Source organism: Trichomonas vaginalis, chromosome V (genome assembly GCF_026262505.1).
Source record: "Trichomonas vaginalis G3 chromosome V, whole genome shotgun sequence".
Lineage (NCBI taxonomy): Eukaryota > Parabasalia > Trichomonadida > Trichomonadidae > Trichomonas > Trichomonas vaginalis.
This window is the reverse complement of record NC_067207.1, coordinates 33722073-33744859: the sequence shown is the minus strand read 5'-3', so window position 1 is coordinate 33744859 and position 22787 is coordinate 33722073. Positions and strand designations below refer to the sequence as shown.

General features: G+C 34.0%; 6 protein-coding genes and 1 pseudogene across 7 annotated transcripts, besides 6 other annotated features; 3 read left to right on the top strand and 4 right to left on the bottom strand.

Moving 5' to 3' along the window:
- Positions 1-1387: part of a mobile genetic element that runs on past the window's edge.
- On the top strand, positions 167-397 carry TVAGG3_0451700 (kinase C-related family; the record flags this gene model as incomplete). The annotated part of the gene is made up of 1 exon (XM_001295517.2): positions 167-397. The coding sequence occupies one exon, from the start codon at positions 167-169 to the stop codon at positions 395-397; it is 231 nt and encodes a 76-aa protein (XP_001295518.2).
- A 425-nt stretch (positions 1388-1812) lies between the features above and the next one.
- Positions 1813-4671: a mobile genetic element.
- Positions 3231-3803, top strand: TVAGG3_0451680 (MULE transposase domain-containing protein; the record flags this gene model as incomplete). The annotated part of the gene is made up of 1 exon (XM_051234644.1): positions 3231-3803. A coding segment is annotated over one exon (573 nt), but the record flags the coding sequence as incomplete, so codon positions are not given.
- A 297-nt stretch (positions 4672-4968) lies between the features above and the next one.
- Positions 4969-9053: a mobile genetic element.
- Positions 9054-9176: 123 nt separating this feature from the next.
- On the bottom strand, positions 9177-10035 carry TVAGG3_0451650 (glycine-rich protein family; the record flags this gene model as incomplete). The annotated part of the gene is made up of 1 exon (XM_001295863.2): positions 9226-10035. The coding sequence occupies one exon, from the start codon at positions 10033-10035 to the stop codon at positions 9226-9228; it is 810 nt and encodes a 269-aa protein (XP_001295864.1).
- Positions 10036-10982: 947 nt separating this feature from the next.
- Positions 10983-11069: a mobile genetic element.
- A 22-nt stretch (positions 11070-11091) lies between these two features.
- Positions 11092-12033: a mobile genetic element.
- A 1137-nt stretch (positions 12034-13170) lies between these two features.
- TVAGG3_0451620 (RNA polymerase II transcription elongation factor family) lies at positions 13171-13729 on the bottom strand (the record flags this gene model as incomplete). The annotated part of the gene is made up of 1 exon (XM_001302762.2): positions 13391-13729. One exon carries the CDS (start codon positions 13727-13729, stop codon positions 13391-13393), a length of 339 nt encoding a protein of 112 aa, XP_001302763.2.
- A 174-nt stretch (positions 13730-13903) lies between these two features.
- Positions 13904-14599, bottom strand: TVAGG3_0451610 (GTPase protein; the record flags this gene model as incomplete). Its single annotated transcript, XM_001302761.2, has 1 exon — positions 13999-14583. One exon carries the CDS (start codon positions 14581-14583, stop codon positions 13999-14001), a length of 585 nt encoding a protein of 194 aa, XP_001302762.2.
- An 861-nt stretch (positions 14600-15460) lies between these two features.
- Positions 15461-16414, top strand: TVAGG3_0451600 (protein farnesylation; the record flags this gene model as incomplete). Its single annotated transcript, XM_001302760.2, has 1 exon — positions 15461-16414. The coding sequence occupies one exon, from the start codon at positions 15461-15463 to the stop codon at positions 16412-16414; it is 954 nt and encodes a 317-aa protein (XP_001302761.2).
- Positions 16415-16820: 406 nt separating this feature from the next.
- TVAGG3_0451590 lies at positions 16821-19539 on the bottom strand (annotated as a pseudogene). Its single transcript has one exon. A coding segment is annotated over exon 1 (2719 nt).
- Positions 19540-20294: 755 nt separating this feature from the next.
- Positions 20295-20331: a mobile genetic element.
- The last annotated feature ends 2456 nt before the right edge of the window (positions 20332-22787 follow it).

Genomic DNA, 22787 nt, shown 5'->3' with positions numbered 1-22787 from the left:
TTATGGAGCACCTATTGAATATTTCTTACGAGCTGCACAATGGCAAAGAGCAGTTTCACCAAGGTTAGGTGTTCCACCAGCTCCTGTCAAAAATAGCATTTGGTCAAGTCCTTATATAAGATATGGTCTCCCACTAGGTTTGCTAGCTACAGCAGGAGCAGTTATGATGTTGAAAAGAAATAAAGCAAATGTTATAAATAATACTGAAGTAGCTGAAGTTAAACAAACTCCAACACATTCGCCAAAACCAACGCCTTCACAAGCAAAACCTTCAATAACTCCTGAACCTATGGAAGTACAAACTCCTGTTCAAAAGTCAACTCCTAAACCGACTCCAACATTTAAACCAGAACCCACGCCTCAAATAAATCGTAAAACTCCTGCGTTTCCTTACTGAAAAAATAACGTTATTTTTATTTAATATTAAAATTTTTATTTGATTGAAATGACGACTAAAGTCACTGAAGCAATGAAACAAAAGTTTTTGGTAGAATACATTAAATCAGGAACTATTCCAGAAGGTTTTTACATTCATACTATGAAGGATGGTAGAGTTCAGTTTAGAAAGATAAAGCAACCATTAGATAAAGAAGGAATTTTGAGAAAGATTAAACTTCATGAGGACAACATTGCTGAACTTAAGAAGAAGTTAGAAGAGTTGGAGAAAGGAAGAGAGTTATAAAGTAATGAATTCAACGGGTGAAAAAAGAGGTGAAAAAACAGGTGAGATCTCACCACTTCACCTAAATTTATTTTTGCGCTATGTTTTCATACGTGTGAGGGTGGTGATATCATTAATTTTTAAGTTTATTTTTTATTTTATTTTTTATTTTATTTTTTATTTTATTTTTTATTTTATTTTTTATTTTATTTGGATGTAAATGACAGAACAAAAGCAACTCATACAAATCAAAACATATAACAAACATACATTTAAACATTTATTCTTCCTTCCTGAGCATAACATGTTCTTTCAAATACATCCGAGACCAGTTGACTTTTCATTGACTGTGTATAAAGATAGAAATAGTTATATCATTAAACCATACGATGACGAAGGTAAGTTATGTAAATTGTACGTTAAGAAGTTAGAGAAAGTTTATGGCTTCAAGTATGACTACAATAGGGTTAACACTGATGATGAAGATATTGAGGAAAATTTATGAGAACATTAGTGAAGTCGTTAGTGAGAACGATAGTGAGAACGTTTATTTTTTACATTAGTGAGTTCGTTAGTGAAGTGGTTGGCGGCTTTGTAAATATTTAAGGTTAAGTTAGTTTTTGCGTTCGTGTTGTAAAATATACGTTACTGGTTTTGTAAATATTTAAGGTTATATTGAGTAAGGTGGAACGCAGTGCCGCCGTACCCAAGATAACCATACTAACTAATATTTCCATAAAAAAATACAAAAGAGCTCGTTATTGATTCCGACATAACATTAGAAACATCATTGCATTCTAATATATGATTTGCATAGTTAGACATTGTAGTGTATATTTGAACACCTTTGGAGGATGTACAATCAGATGAAAATAAAACATTGGCTATGAAACTGAATCCTTTATAATAAATATTACTAGGGGAATTATTGTTATTATCAGAAAAACATAATTTGAAGATTAAACTAGAACAAGTAAAACTTAAATCTTCAACAATAATAGGTGCAGTTGTATAATTTTGATATTTAACAAAAGATAATTCAACTGACCCGGATTTAGTTTTGAAAGAATATTTATTCTCATTTGGAACAGGCCACATTATGAAGAATTAATGATTTATCATGATAAAAAAGCAAAAGTGACAAATATAACGGGGCGGCGACAAATTTGCCCAGTCAGTAAAATATTCAATTTTTTTGCATTTTTTTAAGGGTGCACACGAGAGGATCATGTAAACTTCAGAATTTAGCTTCTTAACTTAAATCATGGAATGTCTCAAAGACAAAAGTAGCATACAGCATGTAAAGCTAAAGAAAGATAATCATAATTAATACCTTAATTTTTTAATATTACGCATTTTTAGGTGCAAAATTTAAAAACATTCTAATACAATAGAGCAGTTTCCAAAAGTAGCATACAGCATGTAAAGCTAAAGAAAGATAATCATAATTAATACCTTTAAAGTTTAAAATCTTGATTTTTTTTAAATCAAATATTTATAACTTTAATACATACAGCTTAAACCTTATACTTGTTTTCTCTTGTGAGAAAGCAATCTTACAAAGCTAACAATCCTAAAAAATAAAGAATTAAAATTTAATAATTTAATCTAACAAAATTTCTCTCTTTATCCTTTTGCACTCTTTATATGCAACTCAAATCCATCATATAATATTCCTATAATACTCTTGCCTCAAACAATGACGAACAAACTGCTATTCTCATTTAATTACAGACCAAATCTATTCAAATTTCTGAATTTTTAATTTTCATTTCAATTTCAAATGGAATTAGAAGAAGAAACTATCTTTACTGTTATGGATCTTTGTAAATTTGGAGTTAAACAAGAAATACAAGCACATTATGGATATGGTGAACGTGTCAGGAAAGAAAGATCTCAGATTTCATTCCACTGCAAATATCCAAAATGTCCTGCACATTTTAATGTTGCAATATTGGATCAAAATAAATACAAACTAATCAAAATAGTTGAAGAACATGATCATTCCGCCCCAAATGACAAAAGTCAATATTTGTCTGTCTTTTATCGCAAATATTTAGAACATTACTTCCAAACAGATGACAATCAAAGAGCGATAGCACAGCTAAATGCATTCAAAGATCTTGAAATTCCTCTTACAGGTCCGTCCATTCCAGAGATGTACGCTCAAAAACCACGTGCAATCAAACGATTTGCAGAGAGAATACATGCTCTTCAAACTAGATATTCTCCTGACGATGTTGTGTCATTGCAAATCTTTGTTCAGACAGTACAAGAAGAATCTCCAGATGATCTCATTGCATTTGAAGTCTCAGACAATAATATGTGTTTCTATTACGCGCCTTTTGAAGGCAAAGCTTATGCGCATAGTATCAAGACATTTCATATAGACAGCACCTATAAATTGTTGCGATCAAACATTCCATTGTATGCATTTACTGGCAAAATCAAAGATTTTCACATTTTCCCTTTTTTATATTTCTTTTGTCAACCAGACACTTATCAAAACATTCAAGTTTGCGTGTGCGCCTATCTCAGATGGGTAACAATTGAGCCAGAATACATTAGCATGGACTGTGCTCCACAGATAGCTCAAGCAATAGAAGAAAGCATTCCACAAGCTCAAATACTTTGGTGCGGAGTACATGTTCTTCGTGCAATTCTTCGCAAATCAAATAAGTTTTCTTCTCAAGAAAAATTTGAACAATTCTATAATTTGATGAAGGATTTAGTCTTCAAATTAGATGCAGAACATGAGGAAGAAGCAAATGCTGCCTATGATCAAGTTCTGGAGTTGCTCGACACAGATCCAACAGCATCTCAATACTTTAACAGACAATGGCGTTACAACATATCAAGATGGATTGCTCGTGACAGGCGTGAAGGCGACGCAACTAACAATATTGCCGAAGCTCATTTTAGAACACTCAAACATGACTATTTTCCTGATCGAAAAAATCTCAGAATTGATGATGTTATTATAGAAATTTATACAAAAGTGATACCATCTTTCGTTATCAAACTCAAAATTGATCAAAATCCAGCAGATGACCGTGTCATTAGGATCATGGAAAAAGCAACTAACGCAGAAATTGATGTAAAAAGACAAAGAAAAATCGAGAGTATTTCAATGCTCAATAGATTGCTCAATGCTGTTAGTGATGACTCAATAGATCCCACTAAAATATATCCTACCTTGAAAGTATTATTACAAAGAACTCATTTTATTTAATTTTGATTTTAATTTTAGATTAAATTATTAAATTTTAATTCTTTATTTTTTAGGATTGTTAGCTTTGTAAGATTGCTTTCTCACAAGAGAAAACAAGTATAAGGTTTAAGCTGTATGTATTAAAGTTATAAATATTTGATTTTAAAAAAAATCAAGATTTTAAACTTTAAAGGTATTAATTATGATTATCTTTCTTTAGCTTTACATGCTGTATGCTACTTTTGGAAACTGCTCTATTGTATTAGAATGTTTTTAAATTTTGCACCTAAAAATGCGTAATATTAAAAATTAAGGTATTAATTATGATTATCTTTCTTTAGCTTTACATGCTGTATGCTACTTTTGGAAACTGCTCTATTGTATTAGAATGTTTTTAAATTTTGCACCTAAAAATGCGTAATATTAAAAATTAAGGTATTAATTATGATTATCTTTCTTTAGCTTTGCATGCTGTATGCTACTTTTGGAAACTGCTCTATTGTATTAGAATGTTTTTAAATTTTGCACCTAAAAATGCGTAATATTAAAAATTAAGGTATTAATTATGATTATCTTTCTTTAGCTTTGCATGCTGTATGCTACTTTTGGAAACTGCTCTATTGTATTAGAATGTTTTTAAATTTTGCACCTAAAAATGCGTAATATTAAAAATTAAGGTATTAATTATGATTATCTTTCTTTAGCTTTACATGCTGTATGCTATTTTTGTCTTTGAGACATTCCATGATTTAAGTTAAGAAGCTTTAAAAAAATGCAAAAAAAATGTAATAAAATAAAAAAGAGGATGTTTTATTGTCGTCTGTAAAAAGTGACAAAATTATTATTGTCGTCTAAAAAGGTGACAAATTATTATTGTCGTCTGGAAAAGTAACAAAATTATCATTGTCGTCTAAAAAATAGATTTTTCAAGCATGTTTCGGTACCTAAATAAAGGAAGAACATCAATTCCATCTATGTATATAGTATGCAAACACGCATGATATATGGAGTAGCTCTTTATCTGGCTAAAAATCCTATTATTTGAAAATTCGCATTGTCGTCTAAAACCGCCAGACGACAATAATAATACCCCAATAAAAAATTTTTAGTATCGATAATCTGAAATATGTTGTTTACTTAAACCGCGAGCGAAGCGAGCGGCTAGTTTCGTAATTTCGTACAATCTTTTTCGAATCTGTTCTTTCTAAGCCGCAAGCGAAGCGAGTGGCTTAGTTTCGTAATTTCGTACAATTTTTCGAATCTGTTCTTTTCTTAAGCGCAAGCGAAGCGAGCGGCTTAGTTTCGTAATTTCGTACAATCTTTTTTCGAATTTGTTCTTTTCTTAAGCCGCAAGCGAAGCGAGCGGCTTAGTTTCGTAATTTCGTACAATCTTTTTTCGAATCTGTTCTTTTCTTAAGCCGCAAGCGAAGCGAGTGGCTTAGTTTCGTAATTTCGTACAATCTTTTTTCGAATCTGTTCTTTTCTTAAGCCGCTCGCTTCGCTTGCGCTTAGTTTCGTAATTTCGTACAATCTTTTTTCGAATCTGTTCTTTTCTTAAGCCGCAAGCGAAGCGAGTGGCTTAGTTTCGTAATTTCGTACAATCTTTTTTCGAATCTGTTCTTTTCTTAAGCCGCAAGCGAAGCGAGTGGCTTAGTTTCGTAATTTCGTACAATCTTTTTTCGAATCTGTTCTTTTCTTAAGCCGCAAGCGAAGCGAGTGGCTTAGTTTCGTAATTTCGTACAATCTTTTTTCGAATCTGTTCTTTTCTTAAGCCGCTCGCTTCGCTTGCGGCTTAGTTTCGTAATTTCGTACAATCTTTTTTCGAATCTGTTCTTTTCTTAAGCCGCGAGCGAAGCGAGTGGCTTAGTTTCGTAATTTCGTACAATCTTTTTTCGAATCTGTTCTTTTCTTAAGCCGCAAGCGAAGCGAGTGGCTTAGTTTCGTAATTTCGTACAATCTTTTTTCGAATCTGTTCTTTTCTTAAGCCGCAAGCGAAGCGAGTGGCTTAGTTTCGTAATTTCGTACAATCTTTTTTCGAATCTGTTCTTTTCTTAAGCCGCAAGCGAAGCGAGTGGCTTAGTTTCGTAATTTCGTACAATCTTTTTTCGAATCTGTTCTTTTCTTAAGCCGCAAGCGAAGCGAGCGGGCTAGTTTCGTAATTTCGTACAATCTTTTTTCGAATCTGTTCTTTTCTTAAGCCGCTCGCTTCGCTGCGGCTTAGTTTCGTAATTTCGTACAATCTTTTTTCGAATTTGTTCTTTTCTTAAGCCGCAAGCGAAGCGAGTGCTTAGTTTCGTAATTTCGTACAATCTTTTTTCGAATCTGTTCTTTTCTTAAGCCGCAAGCGAAGCGAGGCTTAGTTTCGTAATTTCGTACAATCTTTTTTCGAATCTGTTCTTTTCTTAAGCCGCAAGCGAAGCGAGTGGCTTAGTTTCGTAATTTCGTACAATCTTTTTTCGAATCTGTTCTTTTCTTAAGCCGCAAGCGAAGCGAGTGGCTTAGTTTCGTAATTTCGTACAATCTTTTTTCGAATCTGTTCTTTTCTTAAGCCGCTCGCTTCGCTTGCGGCTTAGTTTCGTAATTTCGTACAATCTTTTTTCGAATCTGTTCTTTTCTTAAGCCGCGAGCGAAGCGAGTGGCTTAGTTTCGTAATTTCGTACAATCTTTTTTCGAATCTGTTCTTTTCTTAAGCCGCAAGCGAAGCGAGTGGCTTAGTTTCGTAATTTCGTACAATCTTTTTTCGAATCTGTTCTTTTCTTAAGCCGCAAGCGAAGCGAGTGGCTTAGTTTCGTAATTTCGTACAATCTTTTTCGAATCTGTTCTTTTCTTAAGCCGCAAGCGAAGCGAGTGGCTTAGTTTCGTAATTTCGTACAATCTTTTTTCGAATCTGTTCTTTTCTTAAGCCGCTCGCTTCGCTTGCGGCTTAGTTTCGTAATTTCGTACAATCTTTTTTCGAATCTGTTCTTTTCTTAAGCCGCGAGCGAAGCGAGTGGCTTAGTTTCGTAATTTCGTACAATCTTTTTTCGAATCTGTTCTTTTCTTAAGCCGCGAGCGAAGCGAGTGGCTTAGTTTCGTAATTTCGTACAATCTTTTTTCGAATCTGTTCTTTTCTTAAGCCGCAAGCGAAGCGAGTGGCTTAGTTTCGTAATTTCGTACAATCTTTTTTCGAATCTGTTCTTTTCTTAAGCCGCAAGCGAAGCGAGTGGCTTAGTTTCGTAATTTCGTACAATCTTTTTTCGAATCTGTTCTTTTCTTAAGCCGCAAGCGAAGCGAGCGGCTTAGTTTCGTAATTTCGTACAATCTTTTTTCGAATCTGTTCTTTTCTTAAGCCGCTCGCTTCGCTTGCGGCTTAGTTTCGTAATTTCGTACAATCTTTTTTCGAATTTGTTCTTTTCTTAAGCCGCAAGCGAAGCGAGTGGCTTAGTTTCGTAATTTCGTACAATCTTTTTTCGAATCTGTTCTTTTCTTAAGCCGCAAGCGAAGCGAGTGGCTTAGTTTCGTAATTTCGTACAATCTTTTTTCGAATCTGTTCTTTTCTTAAGCCGCTCGCTTCGCTTGCGGCTTAGTTTCGTAATTTCGTACAATCTTTTTTCGAATCTGTTCTTTTCTTAAGCCGCAAGCGAAGCGAGCGGCTTAGTTTCGTAATTTCGTACAATCTTTTTTCGAATCTGTTCTTTTCTTAAGCCGCAAGCGAAGCGAGTGGCTTAGTTTCGTAATTTCGTACAATCTTTTTTCGAATCTGTTCTTTTCTTAAGCCGCAAGCGAAGCGAGTGGCTTAGTTTCGTAATTTCGTACAATCTTTTTTCGAATCTGTTCTTTTCTTAAGCCGCTCGCTTCGCTTGCGGCTTAGTTTCGTAATTTCATACAATCTTTTTTCGAATCTGTTCTTTTCTTAAGCCGCAAGCGAAGCGAGTGGCTTAGTTTCGTAATTTCGTACAATCTTTTTTCGAATCTGTTCTTTTCTTAAGCCGCTCGCTTCGCTTGCGGCTTAGTTTCGTAATTTCGTACAATCTTTTTTCGAATCTGTTCTTTTCTTAAGCCGCTCGCTTCGCTTGCGGCTTAGTTTCGTAATTTCGTACAATCTTTTTTCGAATCTGTTCTTTTCTTAAGCCGCAAGCGAAGCGAGTGGCTTAGTTTCGTAATTTCGTACAATCTTTTTTCGAATCTGTTCTTTTCTTAAGCCGCAAGCGAAGCGAGTGGCTTAGTTTCGTAATTTCGTACAATCTTTTTTCGAATCTGTTCTTTTCTTAAGCCGCAAGCGAAGCGAGTGGCTTAGTTTCGTAATTTCGTACAATCTTTTTTCGAATCTGTTCTTTTCTTAAGCCGCGAGCGAAGCGAGTGGCTTAGTTTCGTAATTTCGTACAATCTTTTTTCGAATCTGTTCTTTTCTTAAGCCGCTCGCTTCGCTTGCGGCTTAGTTTCGTAATTTCGTACAATCTTTTTTCGAATCTGTTCTTTTCTTAAGCCGCAAGCGAAGCGAGTGGCTTAGTTTCGTAATTTCGTACAATCTTTTTTCGAATCTGTTCTTTTCTTAAGCCGCGAGCGAAGCGAGTGGCTTAGTTTCGTAATTTCGTACAATCTTTTTTCGAATCTGTTCTTTTCTTAAGCCGCTCGCTTCGCTTGCGGCTTAGTTTCGTAATTTCGTACAATCTTTTTTCGAATCTGTTCTTTTCTTAAGCCGCAAGCGAAGCGAGTGGCTTAGTTTCGTAATTTCGTACAATCTTTTTTCGAATCTGTTCTTTTCTTAAGCCGCAAGCGAAGCGAGTGGCTTAGTTTCGTAATTTCGTACAATCTTTTTTCGAATCTGTTCTTTTCTTAAGCCGCAAGCGAAGCGAGTGGCTTAGTTTCGTAATTTCGTACAATCTTTTTTCGAATCTGTTCTTTTCTTAAGCCGCGAGCGAAGCGAGTGGCTTAGTTTCGTAATTTCGTACAATCTTTTTTCGAATCTGTTCTTTTTGTCAACCGCGAGCAAAGCGAGTGGCTTTTTATTTTTAAAAAAATTTTTTTTCTTTCTTACTTTTTTTTTCCCTTACTTACAAATTTGATAGTAACTTACCAAATCTCTCTATCATATAATAATAAATTAATCCATTTTTTGTTTCAAATCTGGCACTTTACATTTCTGACATGTAAACTTATCACTTTTCACTTCACCTCACTGGGCAAGTTTGTGCCCCCCTCCAAATATAACCATTTTTTACTATAATCTTAATAAATTTTAAAATCATCAAATGAATAAGAGAATAACTAATGTGATGCTTTCTTTAATGCTTAGACTCATTAAACATAGGATGATTTTGAAGGGGAAAAAAATATTGATCTTAAATTTTTTATATTAAGGATTAAAACATATTTATTTAGAGTAAATTAAAATAAAAATTAGAAGGGAAATAATATGACCTTGAGAAAATGGATATTGAGCTTTACATGTGAGAAAGATAGCTTCATCAAAGAGTGTTATTCTTATAAAGCCGTGTCCTTGATGGCCAGTCTCGTAATATTTATCATTATCAAGATCTTCATTGCGATCTATATTGGATCTGATTTGTTTGTGAATCCATGGAAGTGGAATCTTACCTTGCCCACCAATCATTAATGTATTAAAGAATGATAAATTGCTATAATGAATTGGTTGGCCAGTGTGAATTATATTTTCAAAAGATGATGATTCATTAGATATCGCATCACAACCTGGATGTCCAGAAATGAATGATGAACCTCCTGTAGATCCACCACCTCTCCACGTAGAACATCCTGCATAATATCCATTACCACCTGTACCTCCCCAATTTTGAGACTTATTAGCAATATATCCCGCAATTCCAAATGTTCCTGGAAAACACATATCCTTATAATATGGTCCGTTATATCCTTGGGAACCAGGTGATGTTTGATTGGCACCATTAAATGTAAAAGCGATACTGCCAGAAGCTTCAGTGTGACAATAGTATGTAGATGTATTAATAGAAAATAAACCTCCTGCATATGCTGGTGTGGAATAATAGTATTCCCATGAACCTCCTGAAGCAGAAACAATAATACGACTTTTCAGAGATTCAAAATCATAAAACAGGCCATCAACTAAACGAATATCAGTAGATCCTCCAGCACCATATCCTGAAGTAATTGTTGCATTTGGAGGAACACTATTATAAAATCCCATACTTGGACCAATATAAAGAAAAACTTTCAATAATTTTCGAACGTAGATGAAACCTCTTGCATATGCGCCAGGCTGTTCGTTTCGACCTCATGGGTAAGAGGAAATTGGTGCTTGAAGTTCCCCCTCAATACAAGCAGGGAAGATCATCTTCTCAATGCGCTGCAGTTTTTAACTGAATTGTTTTATTATTTTGTTTGTTTATTATTTAAAATTTTGATATATGAAAGAAATTTTTCTCTAAACCTAAGAATAAATTTGGTATTTTTTTCATAATCGAATTTATTAATGTTGCATGCTAAGTTCGGTCAACGATAGAAATTGAGGGGAAATTAATCGTCGAGGAAGTACGATTATGTAAAGTAAAAAATGTTGTGGGATTTTTAATATTGTATATAATTTTATAATAAAATTTTTGTGAGACATTTTAAGAAGCACATATAATTTTTTGAATTTAAAAATTAAAGTAGTGTTGAATGAATTTATTGATTAATTTAATACGGATATTTCTCAAAATTAATCAAAAATAGGTTTTCAGAGAACTTTTGAGATATCTTTTCAAAATGTCTTTTTGAAAATATATAAGTATTATATCAAATTGAAAAAAGGTATTTATCAAAATTCTAAATTCTTAATAAAAAATAACTTTTCAGAGGATTGTGATTTTGAAAGCATGAGTAATAAGTAAAAAATATCTACGATTTTAATGAGGGAATTGTTCCTTATGAGGTATACATTATAACTATATACCTCATAAGGAACAATTCCCTCTTGATAGCTGGGAAACTTTCTCTGAATAACTTATCATTTGGAGAAAGTTTCCCAGCTATCTATTAGAAACTAAAGGCTGTGAGGCACTAATATATAATCAGTGCCTCATAGCCTTTAGTTTCTTATTAAAAACGAGAAAACTTGTTCGAAATGATAAACAATTCGAACAAGTTTTCGTTTTAAGGAGGGAATTGTTCCTTATGAGGTATACAGTATGAATATATACCTCATAAGGAACAATTCCCTCTTGATAGCTGGGAAACTTTCTCTGAATAACTTATCATTTGAACAGAAAAGTGACACTTTACATGGCAAAAAATAGAGCCTTACTTTTGAGATACTTGAGATTGAAACTGAATCTTATGAGGCGGTGATCTTGAATCACTACCTCATAAGGTTCAGTTTCATATAAAATTTGTTGCAATTTGTTATTCTTTTGCAATTATTTCTTATAAGATTTTACATCTTTTAGCGGGGAATGTTTGTTATCATGTATATATTATAAATCTACACGATAACGAACATTCCTCGCTAAATTGCTGAGAAACTTTGAGGAAATGTCGAACAATTTCCTCAAAGTTTCTCAGATTTATATAGATCACTAGAGTCCCCTAGGCACTGATTCTGGTTCAGTACCTAGGAGGCTCTAGTTCTCTAACGAACTGATAAAATGTTTTTAAATTTTTGGATATTGCTACCTGTGAAGCACTGACTTCAAGTCAGTACCTCACAGGTAGCAATTACATTGAAAGATGGGAGAAACTTTGTCCGAATGTTAAACTATTCGGACAAAGTTTCTCACATTTGTAGTGGAGATGGAAGGCTTTGAGGTATATTGTATTAATATATACCCCAAAGCCTTCCATCTCCACTTGAAAGTGTCCAAACTTTGGGTTAATACTTTGCAATTAACCCAAAGTTTGGACACTTTCTAGGAGGAATTGGAGGTAAGAGATATACATTCATATGGTATATCTCTTACCCTCCAATTCCTTCTTAAAATGGGAGAAACTTTGTCCGAATGTTAAACTATTCGGACAAAGTTTCTCCCATTTTTTGAAGGAATTGGAGGCTATGAGATACTGATGCAATGTCAGTAACTCATGGCTTCCAATTCCTTCCTAAAACTCATAAAAGTGGACATTACATGCATATAAAATTTGACATGTAAAGTCCACTTTTTGTGAGCGGGGATTTAACTCCGTCAAATCCCCTTTTTCGTTTACGAGAAAGCCAAATTCTCTCAAAAAGTTAAGTAGGACCAATTTTTTATAAAAAAATCCAATTTCATTATGAATGTTAATTAATTTATATAATTATTGAATAAAAAATTTTCTTTGAGATTATGAAAAGTTCTTTGAAAAGTTATTTTTTCTCATTTTTAAATATTGTATTAGCCTATTTATTTATAATCCAAATTAAATAACTTTAAATTCAATATTTAAAGAATAATTTTGAAGGAATTGAGTTACTTCCCCCGACGATAAAATTGAGAGGTTTACATTTTGACCGAACTTAGCATGCAACATTAATACTCAGATTTCTTAAAATTAATGAAAAAAAGGTTTTCTGAGAACTTTTGAGAATGGTTTTCAAATTCCATTATTGAAAATATATAGGTATTGTATGAAATTCAAACTCTATATTTATTAAAATTCTAAATTTTTAATAAAATAACTTTTCAGAGGAATATGATTTTGAATGGTTGATTAATAAGTATAAAAATGTCTACGATTTTAAGGAGGGAATTGTTCCTTATGAGGTATACATCATAACTATATACCTCATAAGGAACAATTCCCTCTTGATAGCTGGGAAACTTTCTCTGAATAACTTATCATTTGGAGAAAGTTTCCCAGCTATCTATTAGAAACTAAAGGCTGTGAGGCACTAATATATAATCAGTGCCTCATAGCCTTTAGTTTCTTATTAAAAACGAGAAAACTTGTTCGAAATGATAAACAATTTCGAACAAGTTTTCTCGTTTTAAGGAGGGAATTGTTCCTTATGAGGTATACATCATAACTATATACCTCATAAGGAACAATTCCCTCTTGATATCCTGGATATTTTTGAATATATTTTTTTAATTAAAGTTCTCAAAAGTATTATCAAAAGTGATTTTTTAAAATATCTCCAATTAATTAACTAATTAAAAGTATTATATTTTTAAAATTAAATAGTTTTTCAATTTTTTTGAAGGAATTGAGATACTTCCCACGACAATAAAATTGAGAGGTTTACATTATGACTGATCTTAGCATGCAACATTAAAACCTTCCATATGACTTATGATCGCATTTAAAATCATTGGTTATAGTATGATTTTCAATGAAAAAAAAAACAAAATCAATTTTTATTTAACTGAAAGAAAGTAAGGTAACGTAAGTATTTACATTAAACATCGGAGTGTTTACGCATGATTGATCTGAGAAGGTTTGAATCCTTTAATTTATAAAGATATTTTGTAAATTTCTTTTAAAGAATAACAAACGATCAAAATTATCATCTTTCTGATGCTTCATGCAATTTCATATTTAAAAGTTTAAATAATTATTGTAATAATAAAACAATTGAAAATTTTCGATTAATCATTCGTTTTTCTGAGATTTAATAGTGTAGACGTAACAGGAACGCAAATTACTTCGTCATCTCTAAATAAAAGGACACATTCTTGATTTTTTGACGCTGAATTATTCTTATAATCAGTTAAATTGCCTTGAAATGTAGCCTCTTCGCCATTCTTAAGTGTATGATAAATATATCCAACATCAGGTTTCTCAGAATCTCTTACAAATTTTCGAGAAACAGTTCCTTCGCCTTGCATTGACTGAGGAATATGCGAATACTTTACACGCATGTATGTATCTTCGCTTTGGTCAATTCTGAATGGAACTGGTTCTTTATAACTTACTTTTTTAGACATATAATACTAAAAAGTGACAACTACTCACTTCGCTTTCCAAAAATGAAGGAAGACACTGTTCTCAGATATATTTTATTCGGTAAGGTTCATCACATCCATCTTCCACTATGAGGTGATGGTTTTGAATACAAAAAAGGGAATTTTATCAAAATTTTCTCAAGGCATAAAAATGATCAAATTTTACTATATAATCTGTAATGTGGGTGTATGAAGTTGACATTTTAATCCATAACAAACAAATATTTTCTATATTTAAACTGCAAATTAAATTAACAGCAGGAACTTGAATTCGAATGCTCAGAACTAGCAAGAGAGTAGTAATTTGAATCTTCCCTAAGGCCTGCATGGCTATTTTTAACAAGACTTCCAACTTCTTGGAATAATAAATCAACATTTTCTCCTGATTTCGCGGAAGTGAATATACATGACATCTTATTTTTATCAGCCCATCCAAGTAATGGTGTAGGATCGTAATCTGGAACGAGATCTTTTTTATTGCCTGCTAAAACTAAGCAGATGTCTTGTGGCAAAATATCTTTAAAGTTTTCAAACAAAACATTAAGATTTGATACTGCGTCTTTTTGAGAAATGTCTACAACGATGATGCAAGCCTGTGCACTTCGAAGATAAAGTGGAATGAGTGATTGAAATCTTTCTTGCCCAGCTGTATCCCATATATTGAGGCAGATAGGCGAGTTGGCAATCACAACATCCACTTTTACATAGGCTGCTCCAATTGTAGTGGCGGCGCCTTCAGTAAAGACACCGTCTGAGAATCTTTTAACAAGAGAGGTCTTGCCGACACCAGAATCGCCAACTGTTACTACTTTAAATTCTGGTATGTCGGAATCCATTTTTCTCTAAAATTTTCTATCGTTCAATTTTATCCAGGTTCAGAAGATTTTGAGAGCGATCATCGGTTAATAAACATCAAGGTTCTTGAAAATATCATAATTATTAAAAATATTTAAGCCTGTCAAAAACATCAGTTTTATCTTCAGTCCATTCAAAAGTGATAGCCACGAATGGCATTTGGTAGAGTTCGAGTGATTGGGTATATGTCATAAAATCCTTACTTTCCGTAGTCAAGGGGTTCAGTAGTGAGTAAGATCCAACATTTTTTTTCAAAAAGTAGTGATTAACTATTCATTACATGGAATTACGTAGAAAAGTGTGAATCATGGAAGGAAATTCACAGATTTTAAGTTTTTGGATTTAAATAAATTTGAAAATATGAAATTAAGCATCAAATGAAGAAAATTAAGTTGAAAATATGATTTTTGTGTAATTTAAGACAACTTCAAAATTCCAAAATTTTCGTATTTTTATAATTTTAATGAAAAATTCTACAAATTCATTTTAAATTTTGATTTTTGAAATTTTTTTGGAAAATTTAAGTTCATTTTTTGACCAGAAAAATGGGTTAATTCGTTTAACATATCAATGGAAATTATATTTAGTCCATTTATATTGAAATTAATTTTCTGGACTAATTTATCTATGAAAAAATCAATTTCAGTGATTCACATATATAAAAATAGCTTTGTTTGAGACTATTATTCCTTATTCTTGAAGCATGATTCTTCATTTTTATTCTTGCAAAATGTCTGAGGATTTCAAACTTTTTGAAGTCAGATTTGATGATGAGGGTATTAAGACACCGACATCAAAAAGGTTCTAATTGGAAAGGAATTACTTTTGAAAAAAAGACATTATACATTAATCACTCGTATGATCGAGGGCATAATTCCAGGCGGAACAAAGAAAGAACAACAAAGCATTTGGTTCCCTTTTTATACTATTTCAGCCTTACAAATTTTAGAATATCCGCAAGGTGAAAAATTCGATGAATTTAAAGCCAAATATACTAACTTCCTCAAAGACAGAATCCTTGAAGATGGAGGATTCTCAGGATATAAACAAGATTTTACAAATACGATTTCATTATACGGAGTAATAATAGGAATTATGGCAATTGGAACTGAAGAAGCATATAAACTTATCGATAGAAAGAAAATTTACGATTTATTGATTTCTCTTAAGCAGCCAGATGGCTCTTTTCTCGTTTCAATAGATGGAGAAAGCGATATCCGATCTACGGAAGTTGCAATTGTAATTTCGAAGTATTTAAACATTCTTGATGACAAAATATCCGAAAAAACAGCAGATTTCGTTCTTTCATGCCAAAACTACGATGGAGGGTTCTCTCCAGTACCACATTGCGAGTCTCATGGAGGATACATTTACTGTGGCATTGCATGCCTTGCAATACTAAACAGATTAGAAGATATCAACTTAAGTTCTTGTATACGCTACTTATCTTCAAGACAAAGCGAATTTGCAGGTGGATTCAACGGAAGGACAAACAAACTCGTTGATACATGCTACACATTTTGGATTGGAGCAACAATGAGAATTATTTGCGATCATTTCAAAATCCCTGAGTTCTGGGATAAAAACTCCTTGACACAATACTGTTTATGCGCATGCCAGTTCCTTTTCGGAGGTTTTTGCGATCATCCACCTTCACAAGCTGATCCTTTCCATACTATCTACACTTTGGCTGGAATTGGTGTTGCAGGAGACCGTGAAAAATATGAAATACCAGCTGTTGATCCGTTTTCTGGAGTTCCTCAAGAATTATCTCAAAAATTCCTAAATTACTTCTTGAATCTACAAAACTGATTCATAATAAAGGTTGTTTGTATGCTATCTATTAATTTCAATCACTTATTTCCTTCAATTAGCTAATTCAGAATATATTTTCCAAATTGAAACTCAATTTCAGAGCGAATGAACTGATATATTCTTTTCCTCAACGTCAATATCAATTATATTGTATACAAAATGTCAATCCTTTTCGATTTTTTCATTTTCAAAATTTTTTCTTAGAATCATCTCCCAAATAACTCACATTCTCATTTTAATCAACAAGAATGATAATTGAAACAGGAAGATTGATATATTGCAACAAATAAGATATTATTTCAAATTCATTATCAGAATTATTTTAAAGTATATCAATAGTAGCATCTCAATTTAATTAATGATACTATTTATCTAATTTTTATTCCTCAGTGAGAATATTAACTTAATCGGAACGGTGGTGCCAGTTCTTTCTCTTTTCAGACTCTACCATATGCATAGCCTGGACTGGGCAGACAGAGTGGCAAAGTGCGCAGCCAATGCACTCATCGTGGTTGACCTTCCACTTGCCGTCAACAAGGTGGATAGCCTCGACAGAGTTATCGCGGCAGGAGAGAGCGCACTTACCGCATTGTAAGCATGTTGCATCATCAATTTCAGCGTGAAGTGTCCAGTTGATATCGAAGGACTCACGTTGGACAACACGCTTGGCACCTAAGCCGCGGAGTTCGGCAAGTGTTGGGATCTTGCGGTCCTGCTTTGTATCCTCTGGGATTGGAACCTGGATTGGGAGTGTCTTCATCTCTGTGTAGTGTGAAAGCTTGGCGCGGAGATCTGGGCGGCTCCATGAGTAAAGATAGAACTGGAGGCCGGCGTTGACTTCGCGGACGATATCGTATGAGTATCTCTGGATGGCAGAGCACATCTGGAAGACAGATGAACCGGCGTAGAGGTGCTGGAGAGCTGTGTAGCCAGAGCCAATACCACCGATACCGAGGATTGGCATCTCTGGGAACTTGTTGTGGACACGAGAGATCTGGCGGAGGGCGATTGGGCGAACCTGGTCACCGGAAAGACCACCAGAAAGGACGTATTTCTCCTTGCCAACCTGTGGGAGTGGTGTGCCATCTGGCCAGAACTTGGCAATGCCGGAGACTGTGTTGATCATAGCAACACCATCAGCGCCACCTTCGAGAGCTGCCTGAGCAATGTCGATTGGGTCTGTGATGTTTGGTGTGAGCTTGACGAAGAACGGAACTGTTGTTGCCTCCTTGACGTACTGGGAAATACGCTTGACAGAGATTGGGTGTGTGCCGAGAGCCATACCGATCTTGTTCTCTGTGTCGAAGCCACCCTTGCAGCCACCTTCTCCGTGAACTTCGTTAGGGCAGGAAAGGTTGAGTTCGAGGGCATCAGCACCAGCAGCGATGACATTCTTGACAAGGTTCTGCCATCTTTCCTTGGAATCTGATGTAGCGATGGAAGCGACGAGAACGCGGTCTGGGAACTCAGCCTTGAGCTTCTTGATTGTGTCGAGCCAGTACTCCTCTGTGTGCTCTGTCATCATGCAGATGTTGCAGAATGAGCCAGATGGGCCTGGGTTCTCATCAGCCTTGACAATTCTGAAGTCGTTCTCACGGATGACATCCTTTGTTGGAAGGATTGTCTTTGTGACAGCCCAACCCATACCAGCCTTGAAGCAGTTGCGGATGCACTCGTATGTGCCAGAGACTGGAGCGGATGAGATACCAGATGGGTTCTTGAACTTCATGCCGCAGAACTCTGTTTCGAGAGAAACATGGTCGACTTCTGTCTCGAAGCATGGGATCTCGCGCTTCTCGCCGAGGTAGTCAGCGATCATGCGGGCAGCTGTTCTGGCATCGTTGACAGCTTCGACAACTGTGAGTGACTGAGCGAGGTCACCACGACGACGAAGAGCATGTCTTGGCCATCGACCTTCTGGACGTTGATCTTGCCTGGGATGAGGTTGGCGTGCTTGCCAATTCTTGCACCGAAAGCAAGGATAACTGTATCGAACTTGCGTGTGATGAATTCGTCTAAGCCGCGGTACTGGCCGTTGTTGTTCTCCTGAAGACGGAATGTAACTGTGCCGTTATCGATGGCTGTTGGCTGAACAAGGGAAAGGAATTCGACGCCTTGTTCAAGAGCTCGTGTAATTCGGCTGGGTGAGCGCGCATGCCCTTGAAGTCTTTACGGAAGGCAACTGTGACGTTACCACCGAGGCGGGAGGCAGCGGAAGCGCAGTCCATAGCTGTATCACCAGCACCGAGGACGCAGACCTTCTTGCCTGTGAAGTCTGGGAGCTTCTCACCGTTCTTGAGCTTGAGGACGCCGCAGATTTGGCGGAGGAAGTCCTTGGATGTAATAGCGCCTTCGCATGGGAAGTCTGGAACGATTTCTTCTGGACGGCCGAAAGCGAGGAAAACTGCCTGGTAACCTTGCTTCTTGAGGTCTTCAACTGTGAAGTCCTTGCCTAAGCGCTTGCCGAGCTGGAACTCGACGCCTGTATCCTTGGCCATTTGGACTTCCCACTCGACATCTTCTGTTGGAAGACGTGTTGGGATGAGTTCTGACATAAGAAGACCACCAGCGAAGTTGTCAGCTTCGAAGATTGTAACATCAAAGCCGAGACGGCGGAGGAAGACACCGCATGAGATACCAGCTGGGCCAGCACCGACGATGGCGACCTTCTTACCGTTGGATGGTGGGCAGATTGGCTTAATCTTGAGATCACGGAACTTTCGGAGTGCGAAACGTTGAATTGTAGATGTTTTGATTGGTCCTTCGAGTGAGCCATTTAAGTTGCAGCCACCAGCGCATGTTTCTTCAACAGCGCAAAGAGCACCTGTTGAGAGTGGCATTGGGTTTTGGTTAAGAACAACCTTGCCAGCGTAGTACCAGTTCTTGACAGCAGCAGCATGAACGTATTCTCTAACGTCAACGTTAGCTGGGCAGCAGGTATTGCATGGTGGGTTGTAGCAGAAGATGCAGCGTGATGCCTCTTTGACAATATCATCTTCTGTTGGTGATGGCTTTGGTTCAAAACCAAGAATCTTTCCAAACTTTGAGTGGACAAGGCCTTTGCGAGCGCAGCGGGCGTCGCAGGTGGAACGAATAGTAACTTTGCTATCCTCTATATCCATAACTAATATAAAATGAAGTGAGAAATATCGGCATCGCTTTCAAATATGGAGCCAATTCAATTTTTGTGAAGACTAGCGTTTCATCGTTTTATTTGAATTATTGTTAATAAGATAAAAATATATTGATAAACTTGTATCCATCAAGATTCAAAAAAGTTTTCCGATTAGATTGTTCTTCTCAAATTTTGAACCAACCGATATTAATAAAAGACTAGATAATGAATAATTGCACATACACGGTTTTCATCTAACATATTATTTCCAAAATAAATGTTGATCGATAAATATTTGAACCCTCTACAATTCTCAATTTGAGATTTCGATTTGAGACAGTTCTCAATTTAATTTTGTTCGAAGATAAAAATGCATGTTAACTATTTTTAAACACAATCTAATTACTTGAATAATTTTGAATACCTTATTTCTTCTTCTCAATTTTTTCCTTTTTCGGAGAAATCATACAATATTTTTTCTCCAAAAATCTTATTCATGGAATGAAGGTCTTTCAATTATATTTCTCCAAATTTTTGAACTTTCATTTTTATGGTTCAGTAAACGGCAATTGTCAAAAATCTTAATAAGGAATCCATAGTCATTGCAGAATTAATTCTTATTGGAACAGCGATCTATTTGACGACATCTAGGTCTTACAATTTACAAAACTAGCATTCTCAACGGCCATTTATTATATTCACTTATTAAATTTAGGATAAAATTTGCATTTAAGAAAAGAATATTTGTGGAAAACATTAGTGTAATAAACAGAAATTCATCAAAAGTGACAGCTCTCAATTTTTTGACATTTGTAAATTCTAAATTGAATGAGAAAAATGAAATAATACTAAGCATAATACAATATTCTAGATTTAATTATAATTAGGAAAAAGTTAGTTTTGAGAGTACTTTTCATAGGCATATAGAATGAAATCTTCTGAAAAATAATATCACATAAACTCATATTATTTTCTAATATATAACTATTTTATATAAAAATCAAATTCAATGATCTTAAAAGCGAAGGATAAACCTCAAAATTTACGAATATAATGAGTGGGAATATAATGCTTATCTATCATAAAACCATATGAAATATCAATTTTTGCTTTACGCCTAATTTTTGACGACAATTAGCAAAAAATGTTAAATGTTAACACTCAATCCATTTGAATATGAAAAATAAAATTGACTTTGATTAAATGTTTTTATTTATCATGCAATTCTTCTTGCGACCAAAGATTTGAATAAAAGTTCAAAAAATAAGATAGCTTAAAAAATAACATACGGTAGTGTTTACTAATAGATGAATAGTATATAAATTCTATTAAAATGGATTTGATCCAAAAAAATATATAAAATTTGATCATAAATAAAATCGTTTTAAATTAAAATATATATTGTCCAAAGGTAATGATGGACATGGTTACTTTCGTATAAATATTGTCAATGAATGTTCTATTTTACAAAATGTATATAATAAAATAAACTCAATTTCATTTATATTTATTTTATTTGATTTATCATGAACTGATCCTCAAATACTTGGGTTTTCCGAAATCTAGTATAATTATATGCACAATGTGTTCATATATTTATTCAGAAGCTATTCGACTTAGAGGGAAAAAAAATTTTAATAAGGGATATATTTCATTACTCATTCGGATATAGATATTACATTTATTATTTAATTGAAACTTAATTATTGGATGAATACGTTTTTACGATAAAGTATCAATGGTTTGGGAAAATACAATTTTATACCTATGTGGATATTATCTTGCTTAAAAATTTAAGAATAATCATATTTTTGAGAGGGGTATTATTAATGTCGTCTGGCGGTTTTAAACAACAATGTGACTTATCGAATAATAGAATTAGCATGCGTGTTTGCACACTATATACATAGATGGAATTGATGTTCTTCCTTTATTTAGGTACCAAAACATGTTTGTAAAATCTCCTTTTTAGACGACAATAATTATTTTGTCACTTTTCGAGACGACAATGATAATTTTATCACTTTTCCAGACGACAATAAAACATCCTCTTTTTAAGATATCCAAATTATATATTATTTTTCAGAATGGATTTAGAACATAGAATTCATAACTTAAGCTCCTTATACGAATCTAAGAATATGTGTACAAATAGCTTATTCGTATTCATTCCCTTAAGAGTCGAATAGCCTCTATTTATTCCAAAGTTAATAAAGAAATAAAAAATATTGAAAATAAAAATTGCTGCTTATAGTTGGCTTTTTGTGTACAAATAGCGAATATTGGATTGTGACTGATGAAAATGATAATTTTGTCACTTTTCCAAACGAAAATATTTTTTAAATACGGTTATAAGTAAATGTTGCATTTATTAAGTTGATATCAATATAAAAACAAACAATAACGAATAAGATAAATGTAGTTGATAACTAATTTTCTGAGAACAAAAATAGTTAATAATTTTAAGGTAATTTATTATGGATAAATCTTTTACTTCAATCCATAAATCAACAAACTACACTGCATTTTTCATGAAAGGTATATAAGTTTTGTATTCATCAAATTTGCAACCAATAGGATAATGCCAATTAACTCCATTATTTTGGCAAACATATAATACTTTCCAGCTATGAACTGATTTAAGTGTGTGAATCCCTCCAAATCCTGGCCAACTTCCATTGGTGTCTAGTAAAGGTAGATAACCAATTGACGTATTACTTGTATCAGTAAAATAACTATATTGGTGCCATCGAATATGTATTGGAATCTGTGGAAGTTCAATCATTAATGAATATACATTCGCTGTTCCATTCGAAATTCTAAACTTATCATCAATTTGACTTAATATAGAAAAACAATTTTTGTCTATTGAATAATTGGCGTTTGCATCATTAAAATAACAAACTCTTGAGTTTTGATGTAATATTTTAAGCCACTTTGATCCATTGTATTCTATTAAATCATAGCCATTTAGTTTAACAACATTATGAAGTTTATAAGGATCATTAGAGAAAATGGCATCAAATCCATCCATAACTTAATTAATATTTCCCTAAAGTTATTAATGAATCATTTAATTTGTAGATAGTTACAATCTATGCAGTATGAAGATTTTTAATTAGAAAAAAATTGGACTCAACTCTAGAATGAAAATAAAGTTAAAAAAAGCTCTCAATATAACCTTATTTAGTGTTTAAGGTTTTCCTCCTATTAAATGTTTCAATTGAAAGAAATTTGGAAGGAATTATATATTCA